We start from the raw sequence: 25727 nt of genomic DNA on the forward strand, positions 1-25727 counted from the left end.
TCAGTTCTCCTAACTTGACGCTCTGCGGTTGCCACTTCCTTAAAAGCGGGAAACCTGCCCAGGAAGCAAGTACCAGTCCAGGATGCAGCCTACTGTATGTCGACAGCTTCAGGGGGATGTTGAACTTTGATACCGAGCACGGAGCACTCGGGTAGGGTGGGGGCTACTAGTTTGGATCAGAAGGCCTCGCAGACCTGCCTTCAGACTGCTATACACTAAAATTGCAGAGCTATGGTCAATTTAACAAAGAGGCCTACATATTGAACAGAAGGGCCTACACAGGGGTTTTATGCTGGCTGAGTGGTAAGGATGTCTCAGGATAATTATATAGCAACACAGGACCCGCTGGTCAATTTAATACGGCCTACAAATGCAGCTGGCAGGGCAAGGACAAGGGTCTCACACTTCAGGTGTGGACAGAACGGGCCAGGGGCCCCCTGTGATACAAAATCTACCCTCCTTCAAGGCTGTGGCAATGTAATAGACCATTGTGGGCAGAAGGAAGAGGCAATGGTAGTACAACCATACATGCCAACAGACCCGATTCAGCCAGGAAACGTCCAATGTTTTTAAGCTCAAATGGGCTTTATTTGATCTGTCTCCTGTCTACAATATCCTCTTTTTCAATGTAACTCAAAGGGGAAAATCAATACCCCAGTTTTTTTTCAAAATCTCCCTCTTACCAAGTTAAAAATGTTCGCAAGTATGGTACATTGGATCATGGAAGGAAATGGGATAGGGACATGGACTTGGATAACAGAGGACAGGAGGGACATGGAGAGGTGCACCAAACTGACCCTGCAGGGCAGGCATCAGGGTTTGCAGCAGCACAATACACCACACAGGGCATGCAGGACGGGAGTGCAGCACAACAATCCATAGAAAGCAAGAGGGAGGGGACAGGACCATGCACATGGACAACAGAGAACAGAGGGGCAAGAGGCAATGGTAGCTAGCTGACCATAATGGACAGACAGGAGAGAAAGCTGCAGCATAACAGACCATAAAGGGCAGGAGGGACGGATCAGGGGCATTACAATGGAACAGACAAGCCAGGAGGGAGGGAGTAGGGCTGGGGGCAAGGGGGCAGGGCAGGAGCAGCAAGATAGCCATGGAGGTCAGGCAGGATGGGCACTAGAAGCAAGACACACCATGAAGAGCAACAGTGAGACTGTGATGGCATACACACAGACCATGGAGGGAAGGTGGGAGGGGGTCAGGGGCAGCTAACTGACCACACAGGGAAGGTGGGAGGGGCCATGGCAGCACAGAAGACCACGCATGGCAAGTGGGAGGGTTAGTGGCAGCACAATGGCTATGATGGGCAAGAAGGAGGGTGGAGGGGCATGCACAAAGGACAATGGAGGATAGAAGGGAGGGTCAGGACCTGTGCACAGACAAGAAAGTTCAGGGGAAGGGACCTCACAACAGACCACACGGGGCAGGCAGGAGGAGCAGTTGCAGCACAACAGACCAGGGAGGGCAGAAGGGTGTGGCAGTACAATGGACCATGTAGGACAGGAGGAAGAGGATAGGGGCATGGCATGTGGACAGGCAGGGTGGAGGTGGCAGGGACAGGTTACAGTCATCTGACAATGCTAGGCAGGTGGGAGGGGAGTGGCAGCTCAACAGAACACTCAGAGTAGATAGGAGTGGCAGGTCCATGGGACATGGTGGGCAAAAAGGATGGAGCAGGGGCATGCACAAAGACATCGGAGGGCAGGGGGAAGGAGAATAGGGGCAGCAAGCTAAGCACAGAGTTTAAGCAGGAGGTCAATGATGGGGCATAGAATTGGGCAATGGAGGGCAGGAGGAGTGGACTGGTACATCATACTAAATTGAGGGCAGTGGCAGCACATCAGACCATGCATGGCAGGAGGGAGGAGGCTAGTCCATGGATTCACACAACAGAGGATAGGGAGGAAGGGGATGGGGCAGCAAGCTAACTGTTCAGAGAAGGCGGGTATTAGGAACTTTATTGTTTTTAAAACATTGTGTCTGTGCGAACGACTTAAAATATGAACAAGTATGCAGCATAATCTCACTTTTATTCAGGAAGAAGAGGACGTTTGTGACTGTGACTCCGGGCTCACTTGGCAGAAACACCCCCTGACCCTCCACCCCCTATCGCAAAATGTAATGCCCGTGAAAAGGGTAGGTGAACACAGTGTTATATAGAACATAGTCCTGAGAGCACGATTGAAAATGAAAACTAGATATAGTGTATGGTATAAACTATGCACCAAAAAGTGTGATATAAGATGAACCGGGCGTGAAATATAATATGCAATACATTGTGCGCAATGACAGATTCATTGGAGAGCGCGAGATAGCACAGGCACTAGCGCGTGCTATGCGATATGCGCCTTGGAGTGTAATATGCACAGGGCAGTGTTGTGTAACCTAACTAGTCTCTAAAGTTGTAATATAAAATATGTGCTGGGGAGTGTAACGTTGCATATGCACTGTGACAAATATATGGATCCCAGATTGTAATATGTATGGCATAGCACTGTGCGTTATAACATAGGCATCGAGAAAGGCACGTTAGATGGGGCAATATAACCCGTGCGAAGACAAGTGTGGCATGACATATTCACGGGGTGGTGTTACAGTGCACATGGGCTAGAGAGTGTCATAGCATATGCACTAGCTAGTGGAATACAACACAGAGGTGTGTGGCACTCGGCAGGCAATGGTGGGTGTAACACAGCATTGGGCTCTGTCAGGAGCACGCTGTGACTCTCAAGTGATGTTCGTCCCCTTTCCAGAGAGTAAAATAAAAAGTATTACACATCCGGCAGTGGATGTGTGTTTTATTAACCGTGAGGGGGGTTTCTTGCATAGTTTTGGTCGAATTTTTGTCGAATCCCCTTTGAATGGCTTGGTGTGCATGTGTATTAAATGTGCCCGTCAATAGCTACCCATGTTTGTATAAATAAACGACAAGGGTGTCTACCAGGATTAGGCACGGTAGGGCATCAGACATGTCAGAGCTTCACTAGTGGTGTAAATACATTCCACGTGGATTCATTGCATGCATAGTCGCCTTTTAATGAATATCACGCAAATCGTCATGGTGATAGGTACGTACGGTTTGTCCAGCATGTCCTAGGTGTGTCTATAAATATATATTTTTTAAAAATAATAAAAAACAGTGGCCGGCCCTGGGGATTGGGGTCAAAAAAATATAATTAGGAGACTGGCCCTGGGTTATGGGGTCATCAGGGCCAATAAATTAGAATAAGAAGGGGAACCAAACAGCCCCCCTTCTTAAAAAACTAAAATAAATAAAAGACTGGCATCGTGCCGGAGGCCATGCCCCCTCCGTGCAGCACTCTGCAAACGCGCCCCCAACAGGCATCTCCAGTATGCGCCAGGGAGCTGCGCTGCAGCCAGGTGTTCTGAGGCCAAGCCCCTTTTTACACCTCTCTGCAACGCAGCTCTGTGGCGCTTACTGGAGGTACCTAGTGGTCTAGTTTGACCCTAGGGACCCTTAGGATTCAGGGGGACTTAATCTCTCAACTTAGAACAGCCACAGGGCGCGTTTACACAGTGGTGAAGGGAGGGGACGGGGCTTGAGGTGACGTGTGCAAACACGCACTATGGCATGTTTTAAATTGGGGATATGATTTCCCTTCAATACTGAGGGCCCCTGGGGGCTAACTAGCCCACCAAGTGCTTCCAGTAAGCGCCACTGAGCTGCATTGCAGAGAGGTGGTCCAGGCCGTGCCACTTTTTACACCTCTCTGCAACGCAGCTCTGTGGCACTTACTGGAGGTACCTAGTGGGCTAGTTGGACCCTAGGGACCCTCAGGATTCAAATGAACTTAATCTCCCAACTAAAAATGGACACAGGGCGTGTTTACACAGTGGTGAAGGGAGGGGACGGGGCCTGAGTTAACGTGTGCAAAAACGCCCTGTGGCCTGTTTTAAGAGGTAGTTTTAATCCCCATGCCCTATTATACACTAGGGGCTTACAGAGGAGGTCATGCTAATCACAGGGGGACCCCAACGCATAATGCTCCCTAGTGTATGTAGGTGTTTTCACTGTATTCTAAGTGTCTTTTAACATAGCACTGGCTCTAGGACTGGTTAGTCAGACTCAGTTACCACCAGTATCCGTCTGAAAAAGTTGAGGGTACAGGATGATTTTGCAACAAGGCTTCTTTCTGCTCTTCTTTTTGTTCTTTCTGCATGTTATCCTTCTTCCTGCACTTATCTTCGTATTTGAGGACTTCTGTTGCTTCTTTCTGCACTTCTTTTGTTTCTTTCTGTGCATTTTTTCTTCTTTCTTCACATGTCCTATCTCTGTAGGCATAGTTAGAAATTAGCATTTAAAAAACCTTTGAAATTCACAGAAAAAACCATAGGTTTCAGGCACGTTATAGTTAGGAATTAGCATTTAAAAAACCTCAGAAATTCACTGACAAAACCATAGGTTTCAGGGGTGTTATAGTTAGCTGGACTTTTCACTTGTACAAAACCATTGAAATTCCCCCGTTATAGTTAGTTCAGCTAACTATAACTCGCGCGCCCGCAATGCACTGCTGATGACGTCACATATTACATCACTCATGACATGGTCAGTGACATCACTCATGACATCACTGATGACATCTCAAATGACATCACTGATGACATCACTGATGACATCATCCTTGTGATAGAGTGGCAGACCTCCTCTCACCCTAATATAACCTTTGATACACACATTCAAAAATAGAGACTAAAATTTTCAAAACAATGGACATACCAATACCAGTTACAACAACCTCTTCAGTAATTCTAAGATCCACATACACATCCACTCATTCACCAACAGTCCTATACAGTCACTCATACATGTACTCACTCATCATATGTACTCATACACCTATACATCCTGTTACACAATGCCACTCATCCATAGAGTTACTCACACACATAGTCACTCATGCTAATAAAGAATCAAACATACATTTACTTGCATATACAGTTATACACACACCACCATACTTACTTCTACGGAAACTTACACATACTTAGTCTTTTAAACAATCACTTATAGAAACACATACTTATTCATACAGGAACTCTTTCAATCTCTCACTCTCACATATACTCACATATATACACCAATAGTCACATATACTAGTTTAAAACATATGTAGTTACTCATAAAGACACTATTGAGACAGTCATTCACTCACTAACACACCCATACACACACTCATCCACCCATACAGTCCTGCACACATGCTGTGTTCAACACATACAAACAGTGAGTCACTCATTCATGCACCTATGCACTACGTAATACCCCCCACCGAACCATGCAGACACTCAGACTGATACTCAAAAAACCAACTAATAACCTATATAGACACCCATGTAGCTACTCACCAACCCATGCAGCCACTTATACACAAAGTGAGAGACTGATACAGATATTTACATATTTAAACATTACTCACTAAGCCATGTATTCACTATGATACACTTAATCAGTCAGTTACACAATCAATTTTTCAAAAACAAATCATCCATTTAGACACTTATATACCCATTTATTCTTCCATCGACCTTGAGATATACATATATAAAACATATTTAATTTTCAGAAAAACACACATTCACTGGATGATGTCATCAGTGATGTCATCAGTGATGTCATTTGAGATGTCATCAGTGATGTCATGAGTGATGTCACTGACCATGTCATGAGTGATGTAATATGTGACGTCATCAGCAGTGCATTGCGGGCGCGCGAGTTATAGTTAGCTGAACTAACTATAACGGGGGAATTTCAATGGTTTTGTACAAGTGAAAAGTCCAGCTAACTATAACACCCCTGAAACCTATGGTTTTGTCAGTGAATTTCTGAGGTTTTTTAAATGCTAATTCCTAACTATAACGTGCCTGAAACCTATGGTTTTTTCTGTGAATATATATATATATATATATATATATAACATTGCACCCACATTGTTACTTACAATTATCTTTCACAGTATTTTAGATTTATAGATTTAGGGAGGGATGTTTTATGATTCATCACTATTTAGAGTTCTTTCTGTCGTGAGACATCTGTGACATACTGTATAAGTCACCTTTTCAGTATAAAATGTGCATATTCAGTTTTATTTTGATATCCTTTATATCGCCACTAACAAATTGCTCAACTTCATACAGATTAAGTGTTTGTAAAGCTAGTGGCCATTAGATAATCATTTGGTCATACTGACTATGTATTTAAGTATCTTGTCCAAGGCAACATATGTTTCTGGGATGCTCAACTGGTGCTGCACTAATTCGGTTCACAACTTTATGGGTACTTACATTGATGAGAAAATAAGGCTAACAACTGCCTCGTGTGGCCTAATATGGTGTTTGCTGCATTACAAGAAGAGCATCTGTGTCACCCCGGACAGAACCAGATTTGGTGGCGAAGTCACCTGTATCCCAACAAGGAAAAACTTCTGAAGGTTTCACTTAAATAATACACTATCAGCGATGTTAATTTTGCAAAAATGTTGCAACTTGATTAGGCATTTGACTGGAACATTACTAATGTAGATAAGAAGTATGGTTTAAGTTTAGCCATATTTATGCAAGTCGCACTATAAATTATTATTAGGGAGGTTTATAAAGCGCTTGGTTACGCTAGAAGCGTGTCCCCGCGCTACAGCTGAGAGACTCAGAGCAGTAGTGAGGAGTAGGCACGACTATTTTGAAAAAAGGTGAGTTTTTAAATTCTTCCGGAAGCTGGATTCCGAGGGGTCTAGGCGGAGGTTAAGAGGCAGGGCGTTCCAGCGCTTCGCTGCCAAATGGCGAAAAGAGCGTTCACCCATACGAGCCTTTCTGACCCTAGGGACCACAAGTAGACCTCCATGAGAAGAGCGCAGAGCGCGAGAAGGTACATACTTGATAACAAGGTTCAGGAGTGGTCTAGGAGCTTTCCGAGCAAGAATGCGATGGCAGGTACAGAGGGCTTTAAATTCCACTCTGCTTCTCACTGGCAGCCAGTGGAGAGTGTGAAGGGCAGCTTTCGAATCCGATCTATTAGGAGTTTTAAGGATGAGGCGGGCTGCCGCGTTCTGTAATACCTGGAGGCGGTTTATTGCCTTACAGGTGGCTCCTAAGTACAAAAGGTTGCCATAGTCTAGGCGCGATGTCACGAGGGCATGTACCAGCGTTCTCCGGGCGGACATAGGAAGGAGAGCAAGGACCTTGCGTAAGATTTTTAGAACGCTAAAGCAGACACCCGCCACTCGGTTTATTTGGGGTCCAAAAGACAGGTCAGCATCGAGCCATACGCCCAGGTTTTTAACTTCCTGACGGGGCATAGGTGCCTGCCTTAAGCCTGGGGGCCACCATGCCGACGACCAGGCGGAAGGACTCCCCCCCCCCCCCCCCCACCACGAGTACCTCGGTCTTGTTGCCATTTAATTTCAGGCAATTAGTGGACATCCAGGTTGCAAGATCTTGCATGCAAGCTCTGAAACTGTCCATAGCAAGTCCGGGCGCTCGAGAGAGGGAGATAACCAACTGTGTGTCATCGGCATATGACACGATTTCCAATCCATGACTCGTGGCAATTGAAGCCACTGGAGAGACATAAAGATTAAATAAAGTTGGGCTCAGGGACGATCCCTGGGGAACGCCCTGTCCCAAACCTATGTCTCTAGAGTAGTGATCACCCAGGCGGACTTGGAAGCTTCTCCCAGTCAGGAACGATTGGATCCATTGAAGTGCAGCCTCAGATATTCCTCCGTTATTCAAACACTGTAGCAAGTTGGCATGAGCAACAGTGTCAAATGCTGCACTCAGGTCCAGTAGGATGAGGGCCATGGTGTGACCCTCATCCGCCCCCTGACGTAGGGATTCCACCGCCGTCAGTAATGCAGATTCTGTAGAGTGACGGGGACGAAAACCGAATTGAGTATCGTGTAATAATGTGGCTTTTTCAACAAAATCCATCAGTTGTAGATTGACCGTTTTTTCGGCTACTTTGGCTAAGTATGGTAGGAGAGAAATTGGCCGCAGGTTCTCAAGTTTCTCAAAACTAATGGTAGGTTTCTTCCTTAAAGGTAGGACCACCGCCTTTTTCCAGTCTTTAGGTACTGTCATGGTACTAAAAGACACGTCTAGTAGATGTCTGATGTAGGGTTCTAATACCACCAGACTATCCGCTAGACGTTTAGGTGTGGTAGGGTCCCGTGGAGAACCCGACCTCACAGATCTACAAATTATTAGGAAATCTTCTGGGGGCGGGACGAAAAAGTGGGTCAGTCTGTGTCTATCTCCCCATTCCCTGGGGCTTTCGACAAATTCTGTCCCAGTTATAGGCTGCGTTGGGAACGCTGAATAGATTTTGGCTATTTTTTCTGAAAAGAAATCTGCAATTTTATTGCATGATTCGGGGGAACAATCAACTGGGGCATTGATTGATTTTCCGCTCGAAAGAGTTTTGTAGAGTGAAAACAGCTCTTTCGTTGAGTTACCAGCTTCACTGATTCTAGTCGCATAGTATGCTGCTTTGGATTTCCTGATTTGACCATGGTAAAGTCGTCTGTTAGTCAAGTAGGTGGCTCTAGATTCTTTGGAGAAAGTCCTGCGCCAATCTCTTTCGGCTCTTTTCAGTGTGGTTTTCATGGTTCTTAATTCCACGTTGAACCATGGGGCAGTTTTTTGAACACGACCCCCGGATTTGGCTTTTTGAAGAGGAGCTGTAAAGTCCAGTGCCTCAGAGATGCGATTGCAAAGATTAGTGTTAGCTGTGTCGGCGTCCTCCCCCCCCCGGGCTCCCCCCCCTTAGTCAGTGCCTCGCAGAATTTAGGCTGGGAGAAAGTAGCCCAATTCCGCCTAAGATGATACAATAATGTTGGCTGCGGGGGTGTGCTTCCAGGAATACGAATGGAGAAAGGGACTAGATAGTGATCCGACCAGGGGATGGGAATAGGGGTTTTAGCTTCTATTTCCCCCCAGTTTACAAATATGGGATCCAGCAGGTGACCCAACTGATGTGTCGGACCACTAACAATTTGATTCAGTTGGAGGGCACCTAAAGCCTGACTGAAATTCTTACTGGCGCGATCTAAGGGGTTATTGAGGTGTAAGTTAAGGTCTCCGAGTACCAAGAATTTATCATTGCGTAAAGCAGTCTCCATAATGCCTTCAACCAGACTTTCCTCAAACTTGGCTATAGGGCCTGGGGGTCTGTAGATTAGCATGCCCTTTATCGTATGGCTATTAGTCACTTTAATAGTGAAACTCCCTGCCTCACAATCCAGGGTGGGAGAACTGTCCAATTGGCATTGTAAGCTTTCTCGAGTTACAATTGCAATGCCCCCTCCTCTGCCTATGGGTCTGTCCTGTCTGTGTATTGTATATCCTACTGGAAGTGCCTCAAGGGCATCAGATGTAGACTCATTGTCTAACCACGTTTCTGTTAGGAATACAAGGTCCCAGTTCTTTTCAGTGAGTAAGTCATATAGATCTAACTTGTGTTTCCTTAATGAGCGTACATTAAACAGTCCGCAGTGCATGATGTAGTCCTTACTGTTCGTATTCCTACCAAGATCATAGGAGAAGTGGCAGTGTTCGCAGCCTATGTTGTCTTCTGCTCGGAGTTTATGCTTGCAAGAAACATTCACATTACGGCGTAAGGCAAGTAATTCCTGCTTACTCCACCGTATGTGATTGTCCCGAGGGGCATGGGGTAAGGCCCTGGACCGAGTACGATCGCGGACGGGCGCAGACGGGCTGGACTTAGGCGCGACGACGGCGCGCCCGCTGCGCTCGCCCGCTGCGCGACCGGGGAAGGCGCATTGATATAGGGGCGGGAGGCGTGGCCTCGAGAATGGGCGTGTCTGGGGGGTCAAGCGCGCGAAGGCCGCAGCGCGATTCTCCACCTCCAACAACGCTCGAATCAGCTGAGCTAGTGCTATCCCGACTGCAACTAGCTGCAACTAGGTCAGAGGAGCTCAGGTAAGTGCAAAGTACTTTTTAAAAAACACAGAGTAAAATCACAGTTTTAAAATAATCGGCCAGAGTTCTCCCGGCTTTCCGCCTCAGGAGTATTTCAAATGTTGGCGCGTTAGAGTTATGCTGCGATTATAAAAGGTCAAGGGAAGTGGGCGTCGCCCCGGAATGGGCGTGTCCTCGAGAATGGGCGTGTCTGGGGGGTCAAGCGCGCGAAGGCCGCAGCGCGATTCTCCACCTCCAACAACGCTCGAATCAGCTGAGCTAGTGCTATCCCGACTGCAACTAGCTGCAACTAGGTCAGAGGAGCTCAGGTAAGTGCAAAGTACTTTTTAAAAAACACAGAGTAAAATCACAGTTTTAAAATAATCGGCCAGAGTTCTCCCGGCTTTCCGCCTCAGGAGTATTTTGATGTTGATGTTAAGCTGCAAATTACTGCAAAGTAAGAGTTTCTGTTGTGGGAGTTTGGTATTGTATGGATATTTAGTGTTGGTGCAGAATTGTCACTCTCTCCTCAGCCTCTCTTGTTTTATGAATAGTTTCTCATAATATATCCTAAGTAAGAGAACATTATTTCCAATGAGTCTCAACACTTGTTAGTAATAACACACAAATCCAAGGTGAATGTTCTAGACTCCTAACAAAAGTTCAGAGTTTTGAAATGGTCAGAATTAAAACACTAGTGCTTGCAATTGTGCAACTATCAGCAAATGTTTTTTTCTTTTTTTGCTTTAAGTGTCAGAAGTCTGACATCCAGTGGGTTTGGAAAATCCGGATTGACTCAGTTGGGTGTGTATTATGTAGGCTGGTGTTTGATTAAGAAGTATCATTCCATGAGAGTACAGGACTTTTAGTCAGTTAAAAATAATAGAAAAGAAGGCAAGCTGCATGTGTAGTTTTGCTCCCGTTTCCATGTTGCTAGGCAGATTTCTGAACTTGGTGGGATTTCAGCATTTAGCCGAACAGTATGGCTACCAGGGAAACTCTATAGAATTCATCATCTTGAAACAGTTCTTGCTAGAGTGCAGAGTGTATGTAGTTTTGCAGTAGAGCTGGCAAGCATTTGAAGATGTAGGAGTACTGTGGTTATTCAGGAAGGTCTGTTAGTTTTACTGCAAGTGGTCTGACATACCTAAACATGAAGGAGCTTCTTACCGCCACATGATCTTGTGTGATCAATTCCTGGTAAAAACATTTCTGTTCACATAAGTATACCCTGAGTTATTAGTTGGACTCCAAGGGGTCGGCTAAGCTACTTGAACTCAAAGTAGGTACTCAAAGGTTAGTTTTTCCAAACCCCAGCGAATGCCTTCATAGTTCTGACTGCTGATAGACAACCTCCCCCTCCAGCTGTAGGGCTCAGTGGTGACATCCACCAGCCTCCTTGGTTATTTTGTGTGTTGTGGACCAAGTCAATAGGGTATTGCGGCCTTTGACGATTTGAAGGACATGAAAAAACATTGGCTTCCCTAATTCCTAAGTAGCTTGATGTCCCCTTCGTTGTTTAAATGCTTTTCTTCTAGCGTTTATAAATTGTTACAGAATTTCGTTTTTAAGTTAGGTCAGCATCTTCACACTCTTAACGGGGCTATTGAGGCAGTGTGTTCTTAGCATTACATTCACCATCCGAAGCAACTTTCAGGTGCTAGTTGTCTTCGTTTGCTTGTTAAGGTATGATTAAATCACAGTGGTCCTTTTGGAACAGGAGGTAGGCATCTGGCTTAGCGATGAAGAGCTCGGTTCAGACCCAGTGCACTCCTAGGCTTTAACCCCTTTCCTTTCTACAAACCCTCACCCAACCCCCTCACCCTGAATCGAATGTCTTCATCTCTGAGCACCCTACTGTTTTACTTGCTCCCAGGGGTAGGGATCCAAGGATGACTGCTTCCAAATTATTCTTACCCAATGTCTGAAAAGAAACAGAAAATGACAGACTAACATAAGACAATAGAGATCAAACTGGAGTGTAATGATAACTATCTGCATTAGAACCTCTAACTTCCATATGAGACAGTGATGGCAATTGTGGACTTTCTCTAGGAGGGGTATTCATCAAATCTCACCAATCCCATCAATATATATTTCCACTAGTAAGGGACATTGACAAGAAAACCTGATAAGTTATTGAGCCTCTATTTTTTTCTGAATTTCAACAAGTTTTTTTATTGAAGTGTGGAATGACAGAAGACACTACTCTCGAGACAGGCATCCAGTGCCAATATCCTTGGATGGAGCGCTCGTCCACTCAGACAGCCATCTTCCTCAGACGCAGCCATGCCCCCACATTGAGCCTCTATTTTTGATTGTACAAGATCCGTGAGCATTCAGGATCGTCACATTAGGCTGGTTCGTGAGAGGGGCGATGGGAAGCAGGTAAGGCAAAGTTGAAAGGGTTAGTAACTGTGAGGCTCTGCATCATTGCTGGCTCCTGATGTCAACTTCCCCACTCACCTAAATATAAAGCGTTAGAACAGTTTACATTCTAGCTTGATTTTGTGGCTTTAATTTCTAATTGTTGGCATTTGTCAACGAAATAAACTGAAAGCCACAAAATCAATCGGACTCAAAATATGCTAATTTTAGAAAATACGTTTTGTAGCGTACGTTGGGGAATCGCTGACTTTGTATGGCCGCAACTAGAGTTTAGCTGGTTGCATTCTGCACCTTCACTAGTCCTGCTACATGTCTTGTGTGTTTTTATGCTTAGAAACCACAGTTTTGATTTAGGTAATTCCAAATGTGTGACTTTGCTGTGCTTCTAGTGATTCACAATCGAATTGAAGCCAAATGCAATCATTTGTTACCTTTTAACCAGCAGCTGTTTGTGGCTTGGCCATATTTCACTGCTGTTTCTTTCTGACTTAATCATCATTGTCTCTATCTGTGTTCGCCTGCTCACAGTATTTGTGATAAAGAAAAAGCAATGTACTTCAAATGGATGCTGCTTGCAGAAGCAAGAATATCGTTTTCGGACGTGAAGTTGAAACATTAGCAGTGGATTGTAAATTATAGAATCTATATAAGGTCACAGAATGTTAGCACTATCTATGAAAGCATTTTTAAACATCTTTCCTGTAAGATTTAGTTTGTCCATTCCTCCTTTCAATATAAGAAAGTATAGAATTGGGATTTTAAAACAGCGAGCATTTCAGTGAAATGTTATCAAAAGCTTTTACTGATTGAAAAGAGGGCTTTTTAGAAAAGGGTAGAGTAACCACATCAAGGTATTTCAGTTCTCATAGCAATGACTATCCTGTCTGGAATGGTTTGAATGCTAATGTTTGCTAGGAAAAATTTAATGTTATGGAAAATATCTTGAAGAAAATAGAATGCAGTCTAGACCAGGGCTAGCTGATATGATTTGTTCCACAGTGCCAGGTCGAAATACATACATTCTTGGACCAAATGATAGTGTTCCATAACATGGGTCCCAGAAATGCCAAGGTGCATCCACTAATTATTTTTGCAAAATGAGCTTGTCCATAGGGACATTTATTGTTTTTTTTGGTTAGTGATGCATCTGGGACAGATCGCGGAATAAGCTATAAGGGCCATTCATACAGTGCCTCCAAATCCACTCTTACCTCAAATAAAAAAAGCCACTGGAGGCCTCAAATACCAGCATTGTTTTTTTTGTTGTTGTTGTTGTAGTCCCTTGCATGCATAACCAGTATGAGGACTAACCCACACACACATTCTAAGCTTCCGTATCTAGGTAAATTAGTATATGCAGAGGCAGGCCTATGGAAGTGGGACCATATTTTTCATTTTGTCATATTTCGAACACAAGAGGACAGAGGTCATCTGCTGTTCAAAGAAGAATTAAGAGAGGATACCCAGATGCAGACCACTCGGGTGGGCGGAAACTTTGAAGAGGCTGGTCAGGAGAATTCACAACATTGGGGAGATTTTAAAAGTAGGACTTATTGGCACCATTTACAGGGAGCAAGTTTGCTTTAATACATTATTCAGTGTTTCTTAGGCAGTAGCTAAGGGGACTTATTGATATAGTTGTTGCATGGTTCATTTCAGTTGATCTTACCTTGCTCATTTTTAGTTGACTATAATGTGTCCTTTTAAGTGTAGTGTTATGTATCGTTCCTTTGAGCTTCTATTCTTTGAAACTCACAATCTTTCCAGTAGAACAATCCTAAATTAAAAAACACCTCATCAGGACACATTTATAATACATTAGTGAAGGATAAATGTTTTCCTTGTAAAAAGGCAGGGTGGATAGTAGCATAACTAAACTGTAAATTTGTTTGTCAAGAAATTATATGTTTGTAAAATCGCTACGTGCATATGGGCAGTACCTTTTCCATTGATTAGAGGGAATAGGCATATGCCTTAGCATGATGCACAAGACTGAAATCTAGGCATCATTGAAGGGTATTCTCTTAAGCTGTCAGAGCTATGTAATGGGAGAGGTACCTGTTCGAAAGTGATATTCTCCTGAGGATCACTGCAAGAGGACGAACCCCAAGCAGGAATCCATCTCTTGAACACCTGTTTTACCCCCTGATGGGACCTTCACACAAGGATTTCAAATGCTCTCTGGATACCAGAATTACATTTTTGTTGCGCAAAAAAATAGAAGCAGAGTAGGGAGCAGGGCTTCCTTGTACAAAGCATGCCACTCTTTGCCCTCCAATCATCTGGATTGGAGGGGAAAACAAAGGCCCCACACCATGACCATTTGAGGACCACATTTAATTTACATGCGTTTCGGGCTTTCTGTCCCATGCAGTAAACTCACCCAACACTAGTCTTTGGATTGTGGGAATGTTGGATGGTTAATTGTTTGACCTTGGCTGCAGACTCCAGCATTTTACAGCATATAACCATGACAAAATTGTCTTTTTATTTTTTTTATACTTTGCTATTTATGAGGCATTCTGGGTAAAAAAATGTGGTGGTATCCACAAAAGCCATATCATCCTAGATTTCCTTAACTTCGTAGTATTCCAAAATCTATGGAGTTGATAGGTCTCCCACGGTGTGCATATGTGTATTTAACGCAGTGTGAAAGTCCAGTCTTCCTTCTTAGAGCATGGCAAACCACCTTCACCTTACCTGGCCTGTGCAATTGTTTAGCAGGTTGCCTATTGCACCGTTAGTGTTCCCCTTAGTCTTTGTTGCTAGATTCTACATATAAAATCAACAGCGACTGCAGCTATATACATATTTTCATATTACTAGCAGTTGCTAGCTTCTCTTACTGGCCTAATACCACTAGCATTGTGAAAGGGCTATAGCAAAGAGATTCTTACTTCGCCTTATAGAGGGCAGAGTAAGAGAATCTGTGTAGGAATTTTTAGGGCCACATTCACGCATAAAAGGGGTGGTTCTTCTCAAGATCTATGGTCCACCGCCCCACCACGGCCAAGTGGCATCTGTCCAGACTAAATTCCACATAACGCTGCCATGTCGTAGCTGGTATAATTTTACCTAGGTAGTCGTCCTCACAGCCACTGCTTTACCTCCAGTTAGGCCGTTGCCATCTGATTTGGCCCTGCCTAGAAAAGATACCTTTCCGTGTTGTGGAACATGTCCAATTTTTTAATATTGTCATATAAACGCCATTGTGGGATTTTACACTAGCCATCGAGATTCTTAAGGCTCAACATGGCCAGCCCCACCATGGTTTCTCATCACTCTTATCAAGCTTCCTTAAATGAAGGAGCTTTATTGCAGGTTTAACCCAAAACCTAATTGAAGAAGAACCAGGGGTTTATTTTTGGCCTAATGGTCAAAGAGGTATTGTATTGTAATTGCATTTATAGAACGCTTACTACACCTGACGAGGAGTCAAAGCGCTTTTTTGACGCATAGCACGCTACTCCGGAAACCCATGAAGGATTAGTGGTAAATTCGTATATTGTGAAATATGAAAGTAATTTGAGTGGTGGATGTGTTATTCAGTTATTTGGATACAGAAGGGTAGCGGCGGGATAGAAAAGGGAAAGAGGTTTGCATTTATATAGCGCTTGCTACCCCTGATGGAGTGTTGAAGCGCTTTTTTGGCGAGTAGCATGCGACTCTGGAACCCATAAAGGATTAGTGGTGATATACTTTGTCAAAAAAAATCAGGAGTGTAGTATAAAGCACAGTATACATTAAGTAATGGTCACCCCTATTACATTCTGTGTTTAGAAATTGTTGATGTGTGGTATAAAGTATAGTATGAAAAAAGCACTGGCAAAGTCACTAGATATGACATTGATATTGTGTGCTTTTAGTTTTGTGCACTAAGGAGTGAGCACAGACAATACAATAACCCAATAAGAGGATACTGTTTCTAGAAGACTACCTTTGATTTTTAGGCAATCTGCAAGGGCTGAGAAATATGTATAACTTGGACGCTACAGAAATTAAAGTACCTTTTTTCTGGGGGAACATCCATTATAACACATGCGTTATGTCGCATGCATTTACGTCGCAAGCGACGTCACGCGGACCACTACCCCGCGTACCATTACATCGCATGCGCATTTAAAACGCATACGCTTTTAAATCGTATATGATGTAATGGACGCGAGGCGGGCGGCACGGACGAGCACCGAGACAGAGACAGAGGCGGAGGAGAAAGAGGTAATTATGCTTAGAGTGTAGTGTTTAGGGTTTAGGGCAGTGTCTGGAGATTGTGCTTACAGTGCAGTGTCTGGTGGTCGTACTGTAGGGCAGTGTGTTAGGCGTAGTGTATTAGAGTTTAGGGCTTAGGGCTAGGGTTTAGGGAAGTGTAGGCCACTTTTTTAGGCTTTAGGGTAGTGTGTGTTATGTAGGGCAGTGTGTTTAGGCGTACTGTCTTAGGGTTTAGGGAAGTGTAGTGTACCTTTTAAGGCTTTAGGGTAGTGTGTGTTATGTAGGGGGTATTCGGGAAACAAATTGCGATTTTAAAGCATGCGGGGTGTTTGTGTGCGTTGTGAATGTATTTTGCATGCACTTCGATACGCAAGCGAACTAATGGTTTGCGTGGTGAAAGCGTGCGTTGTGAATGGCCATGCGATGTAAATATGCCGATGCAAAGGTATGCGATCTTAACGCTTGCGATGTAGCATCATCCATCCTTTTTTCTGTAGCTTCCTTTTTCGATACTTTTGGCAGCACTTGCTTCCTAGTGCTACCAGACCACCTGCGGGCTGTTAAATAGTCCTTATGCATTTCAGCAGGTGTGTAAGGCCACACCTAAACATCCAATAGGAAAGCAGTGCACCAAAATACTCTTGTGGACTGATCCAAGATGTGTATGACAATGTGGCAATCCAGTAGATGAATGTTCCATGACGAAATAAGCCAATGGGCTAAGAATGCTGACCTAAACCGGCCCCTAAAGTAAGTATAGCAAACCTAGCAAGTTGGTATTCCAATTCACTTATTATGCACGTGTTTCGGTATGAGGAACTTTATGATTCTAAACTTTGAATGTGCCTATGAATTAACTAACTACTACTTCGGAAACACGGTAGAGTAAACATAAATGCACAACTAGTGAAACAAAACATGTTTACATCAAATGAACTAATTATTTCGTCCTTGTTGTGTTACACTTGAATGTACCAAGTTTTGTTTCCTGGTTTAGGCAACATTTCTATTGGGTTGGCCCTTCTGGGCACATTCATCAGCATGTTAAAGCCTGAATATAGCAGCCAACGTGTGAACATTAACCAGTTCACCTTTGCAGTTCAGCTGATGCTACATTGTATTCCATGTGCAGCATTTTAGTAATCTTTCATTTGAGCTCTCAATGTTTATTTTTTGTTTAAATGTCAAAGTAAACAGCAGAAAACAAATGTTACCGCAAGTGCAGCAAAATGGTACATTTCTGGGAAATGCTTTAGCCACAGAATCTTATCCATAATCCATAAGATTATCTCAGAAAAGATTAAGGTGGATGCATTCGCAAAAGGTATGTATGTAGTAACAATCATAGCATGTACTAGTAGCAATTTGTATTGGAAAACGCAAAGCAAGTGCCAAGGATGCCTTACTCGAGTGGGATATGGAGCCGATCACGTGCAAAACAGGCACAGACTGTACTGTCCAAGTTCATGTATGATGGTGATGGGGGTAGATTGTTCTGTTAGTGCACCTACTGCCAGTGACCACACAACAGAAAACAAAACCACTAAGTGGGATGTCGATGAACCACAATTTTTTCTTCTCCCCGTTTTCTCACATATTTATATGTATGTATGTCCGTTTGTTTTTTCAAGTGACAATAAATATATATGTTTATATGTACGTGTGTGTGTGTGTATATATATATATATTCCCCCGTTATAGTTACTGTAGGCAACTATAACTCACGCGACCGTAATCCTCTGCTGATGCTAATACTGTATTTAGACACTTATTTGCCCATGTCTTCTTCCATTAAATTTTAGCTATACATATATTACAAATATTTTTTTTTCATAAAGACACATATGTCATCAGCAGAGGATTACGGTCGCGTGAGTTATAGTTGCCTACAGTAACTATAACGGGGGAATTTCATTGGTTTTTTATCAGTAAAATGTCCAGCTAACTATAACATGTGTGAAACCTATGGTTTTTTCAGTGAATTTGCAAGGTTTTTTAAATGCTAATTCCTAACTATAACGTGTGTGAAACCTATGGTTTTTTCAGTGAATTTGTACGGTTTTTTAAATGCTAAGTTACTTTACGCCATTTGTGGCATGTGCGCCCACTTAACGCAGTTCGTTCCGTGCGCGCACGGTGAGCACGCGGTGCGCTTCGCGCACCGCGTGCCCACGTTACGCTAGATGGGCCATGAACGCACGATGCGCTTCGCGCACCGTGCGCACATGGAGGACATATGATGAGCATCGCACACGGGGTGGGGAGAATGTGGATATTTTTTTTTTTTTTATTATTTATTACCGTACGCGTACGGTAAGCGTAATCGGCGAAATTTTCGAAAAAATTAAAATTGCCTTTTTTCACTTGGGGGATCGTTGGGGACTCCCTCGACATGGCTAGGTGCTTGGGAGCTGTCTAAACAGCCCCTTTACATGTTTTTGCACTTTGTTTTTCAACCCCCTGTCAGAGTGCGAGACAGAAAATGGCGGCCGCCGCTTCCTGGTTTCGACCGATTCGAATGTTTACTAAGATCTAACGGCCAATCAGAATCGCGCTCGCGCACGTCACCGTACGCGTACGGTAAGCGCACCGTAAGCGCACCGTAAGCTGGCTCAGATATATATATTGATTTAAAGGCTATTTTCTCAGAATCTACTGAACAGATTTACACCAAACCTACAAAAGGCACTTCCTTGACCTGAGGACTACCTCTCTGCCAAATTTCATTAAATTCTGTTCAGCCGTTCGGGCTGTAGCTCTGTCTAAAGGTCCTATGGAAAAATGCATGGGAAAAACGCGTTTTGGGACCCCCCTTTTATCTCAGCCCCCGGTTGACGAATCCCCCCGAGACTTTCAGGGTAGGAGCGGAGCTCAACGCCCCATCTATTTTGGCGCCAAAGTTATTCAAAATAGAATGTTGCGGATTTCCTATGGAAACAGGGTCCTAACTATAACTACCTACTGGCGACTGCCAGTAGGTAATATATATATATATATATGTGTGTGTGTGTGACTATTGACATTTTCTAGTAAAGAGAACTATGATACCTTGACTCACCTTGCCACACACTGCTTATGACCTCAAACCTTGCATCACAAATGACATAATTAATAACACTGGTAAAATCACATTTCACATCAACATTGATGACCATGAACCATCACTTAGGCCTCATTAGTGGTAGCAGTGCCTGTGCCCAGTCTCTAGGGCACCAAGTCCACTGCACACTACAATTTGGCTACATGCAGCAAACACTGGGCACAGTATGTCTGCCCACTGCTCTTGCCCTCTTACCCACATTGTGCAGGAATACTGAGAACAGGTTGTGGCTTTTAGTGTAACACTCCACACTCAGCCCGTTTGCCTCCAAACATTTGGATTGACTTTTGCTATGCAGATCGAGCATTGGTTAAGGTACATGACCCTTGGCCATGTCTGCACAGAGCTTCTGTACTTCAAGACTCACTGCCTCCAGCCATATTCAGTGGGCACGTGACAAGGGGTCAGGACGTTACCCATGCCCTGCACTCAACCTCCTGTATTCTTGCACAGCTGTGCACTGCCTCTTGAGCGAGCCTACTTTTCACAGATGTTGGATATGTGCAATTGGCACTGGGCACAGGAACCCCCCCCCCCCCCCGTACCACCGCACACCCTGTACCCCCACACCCCCCCCTCCCCGCCACCCTTCAGCTGCAATTATATAAATACTATGGTCGGAAAAGTATGTAACTAAATTGTGTCAGCATCCTGAGTGCACCTGCTTGACAGGGCTGGATCAGGCGGCACCACTTTTTAATTTCTTCTAGGTGGAAGCCACTACAAAGGAGATCATTGAAACGTGTGGCAGATCATTTCATGTGGGGAAATGCTGCTGTAAGGGAGCCTGTAATGCCAGTGCAAAAAACCTAACTTTATTTTATTTATTTTATTTATACAGTTTTATATAGCGCTGGCTAGACCCGTAGGTATCGGAGTGCTTTACATCAGGTCGACAATGTCACAACAATGATAACAATTACACGTTACATCAAATATAAGAGACACATTAGAGGGAGAGAAAAGTAGAGGGGGAATGGAGAGAGGGGGAGTGAGAAGGGAGAGGACGAGGGGGATGATGGAATAAAAGACAAAGGGAAAGTCAGCCCAAAGACCAATGGGTAGGTGACGGCCGAGGAGGTAATCCAAAGCCAGTCTCCCCTATAGCTCTCAAGGAAGCTCCAACGGGCATCGGACAGAAAGATGGATAGAAAAGAGACCAGGAAAAAGCAGAACGGAAGAAATACGATGGGGGGGGGGGAGAGAGACCGGGAGAAGGGGAGAAACTGTGCCCAATGTCTGGCTGGGCAGGTGACCGTCAGGGAATGAACCAAGGCCGATCTCAGCTGAACAGCGCAGCTCCACCGGGCGTTGGACATAATGCCCGGACTCCGCTGTCAGGATAGGGATCGAGTGTACTCAGGGAATGTTAGAATCGTGTGGCGGGGGAGCCATGGTCCGAGAGCATTCCAGACGTCCTTTTGAGGTTAGGCACAGTCCTGGGAGGGTTGTGTAAGTAAAAGTTCAGTTCAGCAAGGGGGGGGGGAAACAATCACCACTGGCCGCCCTGTTGGGGTCAGGCATCCTGGGAGCCTTTTCCACACCACGAGTGTGCCGAGTATGACAGTAGTCTACAGGGCAGGGGAGGCCAGTCTCTCGGTAGTTCTGAAAAATGAAACAAGCGCTCCTTTCAATTAACTGGATGCATCAGCGCAAATAGATTAAAAACGCCCGGACTTCAATGACGTGGTAGCACGCCCCTTCAAGGTTGGTGAGACCCAGGGAGCTCCCAGCAGCCTACTCACCCCCTCGGGACTCTTTGTCACTCGCCGGTAAGCCCTCCGGTGTTCACGCCTCCCGTCTCTTATTGCCTGCACCCCTCCCTTCCTCCTCCTTATGGCCTTCTAAGTGTCCTGGGAAGCGCGCTGGCTCACCTCCTATGTTTGCTTCAGCCACTCTTTTGGCTGTGATGCTGGCCTGATCGGTGCTCCCCTCACCTGTATATAATTTGTGTCCGAGCCAGCTTCGGGCAGTTTGACTCTCCCAGGACCTGATTGTGGCTGCTGTCATATGGGACCATGTATTCGTCTCGTCCCCTTTGCTTACGATCTCTGCTGCCGGCACTGCTCACTTGGCCGTTCCTCTGTCGTCTCAGCCTCATTCTCACCAGCCTCGGGTACTCGGCCACATTCCAGTCCTTCCTTCTGTGCTGGTCGTGCGGCAGCTGCTCTCGGGGCTTGTGCACTACGATTTCCGCCGCCGCTCAGCAGTTCCACTCGGCACCCAGGTCCGTCAGACAACTCTCTATCAGCGCCTGTGACAGAGCTGGGCTAGCCCCGGTTGCGCTCAGCGGGCCCTGCCCTTCAATCACGATGGTCTCGCGCCTTGATTCCGGGAGCTTGTGAATCTATGAGTCGACGATCCGTCGCCAAATGGATTGCTCTCATCTCGGTTCTTCTTTTATGGCGACTTAATGCTGCCAGGGACCAGGATCCTTGCCAGATATTTGGGCATGGACGGGAGCCTCTCTACCCTGCGGACATCTTGGTGATGACAATACGAAGATCAGTCCGTCCGGGTCCATTCCACCCCAGGCGCCATCTTGAGGCGATATCGCCGGGCAGGTCTTTTGCCGATATCCCGGCACTGCAGCGTCTGGTTTGAACGGCGGCCACAGCGGCAGACGCACCCGACCTTCCGACGTCAGGATATGGCTCAATTCGCTGTTGCAGTGGGGTTTAAGCGCCGCGCTGGTGGTTGAACGCGGGGCTTAAGCAGAGCACAAGCTCCGAGCAGCCATGATGGATCCTGGCTCCGCCCATTTCTTCAAACTTTTTTAACTCTAACTTTAAATTTAGAGGCAACTTGTAACACATCTAGTCAGCTATTATATGTGCTATCCAGTCCCCCCTGAGCTACATTATTAGGATATTGCAAGTCACTGAGGAGTTCCATGACCATATAAAGGAACGAGGCCAAAGGCAGAGTTCCTATATAAGGTTATGGAACCCCGACGTGACGAGCACGTTTGAAAACATTGAGAAAAAAATACAATCTCTGGTGCAAAATTAAGCACGTCAAAGAAGTTGTTGGGTATTTTTTGCAAAAAGATATCAGTTTAATATATATTTTATTTTTTTTAAAAGACTGATTAGAAATATGCGGAAACATTCTAACTTATTTATAATTGCCTAAGGAGTGAACAAATAAACATATTGCCATAAATATCTACTTTCTGCTTATCACTGAACATCTAGAAAAAGAGTAGAAGAGAGAAAAGGAATGTATGTCGATACACCGCAATGCAAAACAACGCATACTTTTACCACAAAGTAATTAGTTCGCAAGTACCATTACAACAACAAAAAATGCTTTTAAAATATCATTATAACGGATCCCTTTACCCCGCATACTTTTTCCATGCATTTTTTGTATTAAAAACACCCCTACACTACGCTAAATTCTACATCCAAATACACTACCCTTCACGTCACAAACTCCACAACACTACCCTAATCCCTCAAACACTACCCCACCATGACACTACCCCTTCCCCAGACCTGTCCCTACAGCAAACACTACCCTGCACGAACCCCCGACAATACCATAAACCCTAAATCACTACTCTACACTACACAAACACTACCCTCAACCCTAAAACACTACCCCCTGCACGACCTTCCCCCACCCCAGTCCTATCCCTACACACCAACACTACCCTGCACGACACCCCCAACACTACCCTAAACCACTACCATACACTACACAAACACCACAACACTACCATAATCCCTAAAACACTACCCCCTGTACAACCCTCCCCCCCGACCCCCTCATGTCCCTACACACAAACACTACCCTGCACGACCCACAACACTAATCTAAATCCAAAAACAATACTCCTCAAACACAACACTATCCTTAATCCTAAAAGACTACCCCCTACACGACCCACCCACTACCCTAAACCCTTTAAAACTACACAGCCCCTCTTACCTCTCTCTCCTCGTGAACCTCTCTTCTCCTTCCAGCGTCGTCAGAGGGGCGGTGTTCGGTGCACGTCGTTGTGAGGAAACGGAAGAGCCTCAGTTTCCTCACGATGTGGATCGCTTTACAAAGCTTGCGTTGTAACAACGCATGCGATGTAATCACATGCGTAGTAAAGGCTATGCGTTGTTACAGCGCATGCGTTGTTACACTTGCGTTGGAATGGTATGCGGAGTAAAAGTCGTGTACTAATGGCTGTTCACCAGAGAAAAGCACTGTTTTGTTTCTGTGCGTTAAAAAGCAGCTTTAATTATGTTATGTGACCTGACCTGCCTTTCCGCTGGACTGCTGCCTCTGACAGGAGGCATTGTGACAGTGATTACAGTTGAGTTCTGATATCATTTCTCTATAATAAACATCTGGGTGCATCACAAGACCCTTATTATAAAGAAATTAGAGTGATTTTTAGACCAGGATTGCAGAATCCTATGTATTATAAGGAGTAGACTTAGTTGTTCCAACAGTAATACTTTTTACAGTTCACTTCTGAAGTCACAGTGCCTGCTGCCAGCATCCAGGGTGAAAAGCAGGTCACGAAGAATGATTACAGCTGCGGTTTAAACAAGGAACACCTCTTTCCTCTGTACGGTCACTGAACTCCTTGATGACTTGCAATATCCTTATAATGCAAGACCGGTGGTACTTTATTCCATTTATTCATTGTGAAACATATAATTTACAGTGTAGGAAAATCGGTTTAACGGTTACTACAGAGGGACATAGGGGAAAGGGACATGGAAAAATGCCCAATATTTGTGCCAACAACCTTATTGTGGGGGAGGTGTCCTACTAAACAAATATACAAAATCCAGAACCTAAAATCATCAGTTCTGGAAGCGCTGTGATGGGCATGGAGTACTCAAATGGAAATGGGTGCAGAGAGTCCTCTTAGAAAGCAGTGACTCAGGAATGTCTGTTCCCCTGATAGCATGTATGCAGAGACTCCATTTTGGAGGCCCTTATTCAGACCATACAATTTGTCCTCTTTTGCAAAAACTGGTTGTACTTTATTGCGACCTTTGTGCAGTTATACACTATGCTACACATTTGTTATAGTTCACACTGATGCTTCCAGTTCAGACCTGTCTTCTACAGAATAAATTGGCATGTTGCATAAATGAGTTGTCTTTAATACCAGGGATGCGTAACAGTAGCTAATTTATTTAGTCACTGACTACTGTGTCTGGTAAGAAAATCTGAATAATTAAACAAAACTGTTAGCTAATATACAGACAGTTTAATATGCTTGAGCACTCTGCTTTGTCGTGTAATAAATATGAAGTGCTATCTCATTTAATGACTCACTAGCCAATTGTTTGTGCGCATCCTTAAAACCTGCAAATTGAGTGCTTTATAATTGCGCATTCAGAGCTGTGGTCTTTTTCTTATATTTTTTTTGTGTGTTTCAGATGTTGCATTGGCAGCTATCCTGGTTCCTGTGCTAGTCATGGTTCTGACAAGTCTTATTCTGATCCTGGTCTGCGCGTGGCACTGGAGAAACAGGTGATACCAGTACACCATCTTTGCTGGTCATCATTGCGTAGACTGTAAAGATAAATATAGCTGTTATTTTTACTGGTTTCATCTATATTTAACAGAGATTGCATTGTGGCAGGTGACCCCTTTGTAGTTCACCTCTTTTTGTTTGCACCCCTTGCTAATGTTGAAATTATCCATGGTTTCTTCCTTTTTAGTGTTGTGAAATGTGACAAAAACCACCATTCAAATGTTCTTGCTCAGAAAAATCAACCCTACCATCCCTCCATCTGACTTCAGAGAGTGTGGTACAAACCCCAGTAGTGTACCACTTTGCAAATGTAGAAGAGGCCTCTGCATAACCAAATATGTTTAGCACTCTTAAGGCTCATGCCCCCTGCCAGATTGCCGTTGTTGTCCAAATGTTGTGCTCCTTTGAATGTTAAAAAATAAATCTGGTTCTTGGGCAGTGGATTAGTAATATATTCACATACTGGCTAGTTATATTCATATCGATGAACTATGTATTGGTACAGATGTGTTGCAAGAAAGATAAGGGTTACCATAGCTGTCCTCCCAAAAGACACACTGGTACTTCCCCAGAATATTGTCCATG

General features: G+C 44.5%; 1 protein-coding gene across 1 annotated transcript in view; it reads left to right on the top strand.

Annotated features, from left to right (window-relative positions):
- The window catches only part of DCBLD2 (discoidin, CUB and LCCL domain containing 2), a 354867-nt gene that overhangs the window by 288361 nt on the left and 40779 nt on the right, over window positions 1-25727 (top strand). The window contains exon 12 of the mRNA XM_085622359.1: window positions 25045-25138. Coding sequence (XP_085478485.1) covers window positions 25045-25138 — 94 coding nt within the window. The remainder of the gene's footprint in view (window positions 1-25044; window positions 25139-25727) is intronic.

Source organism: Triturus cristatus, chromosome 8, assembly GCF_964204655.1.
Source record: "Triturus cristatus chromosome 8, aTriCri1.1, whole genome shotgun sequence".
Lineage (NCBI taxonomy): Eukaryota > Metazoa > Chordata > Amphibia > Caudata > Salamandridae > Triturus > Triturus cristatus.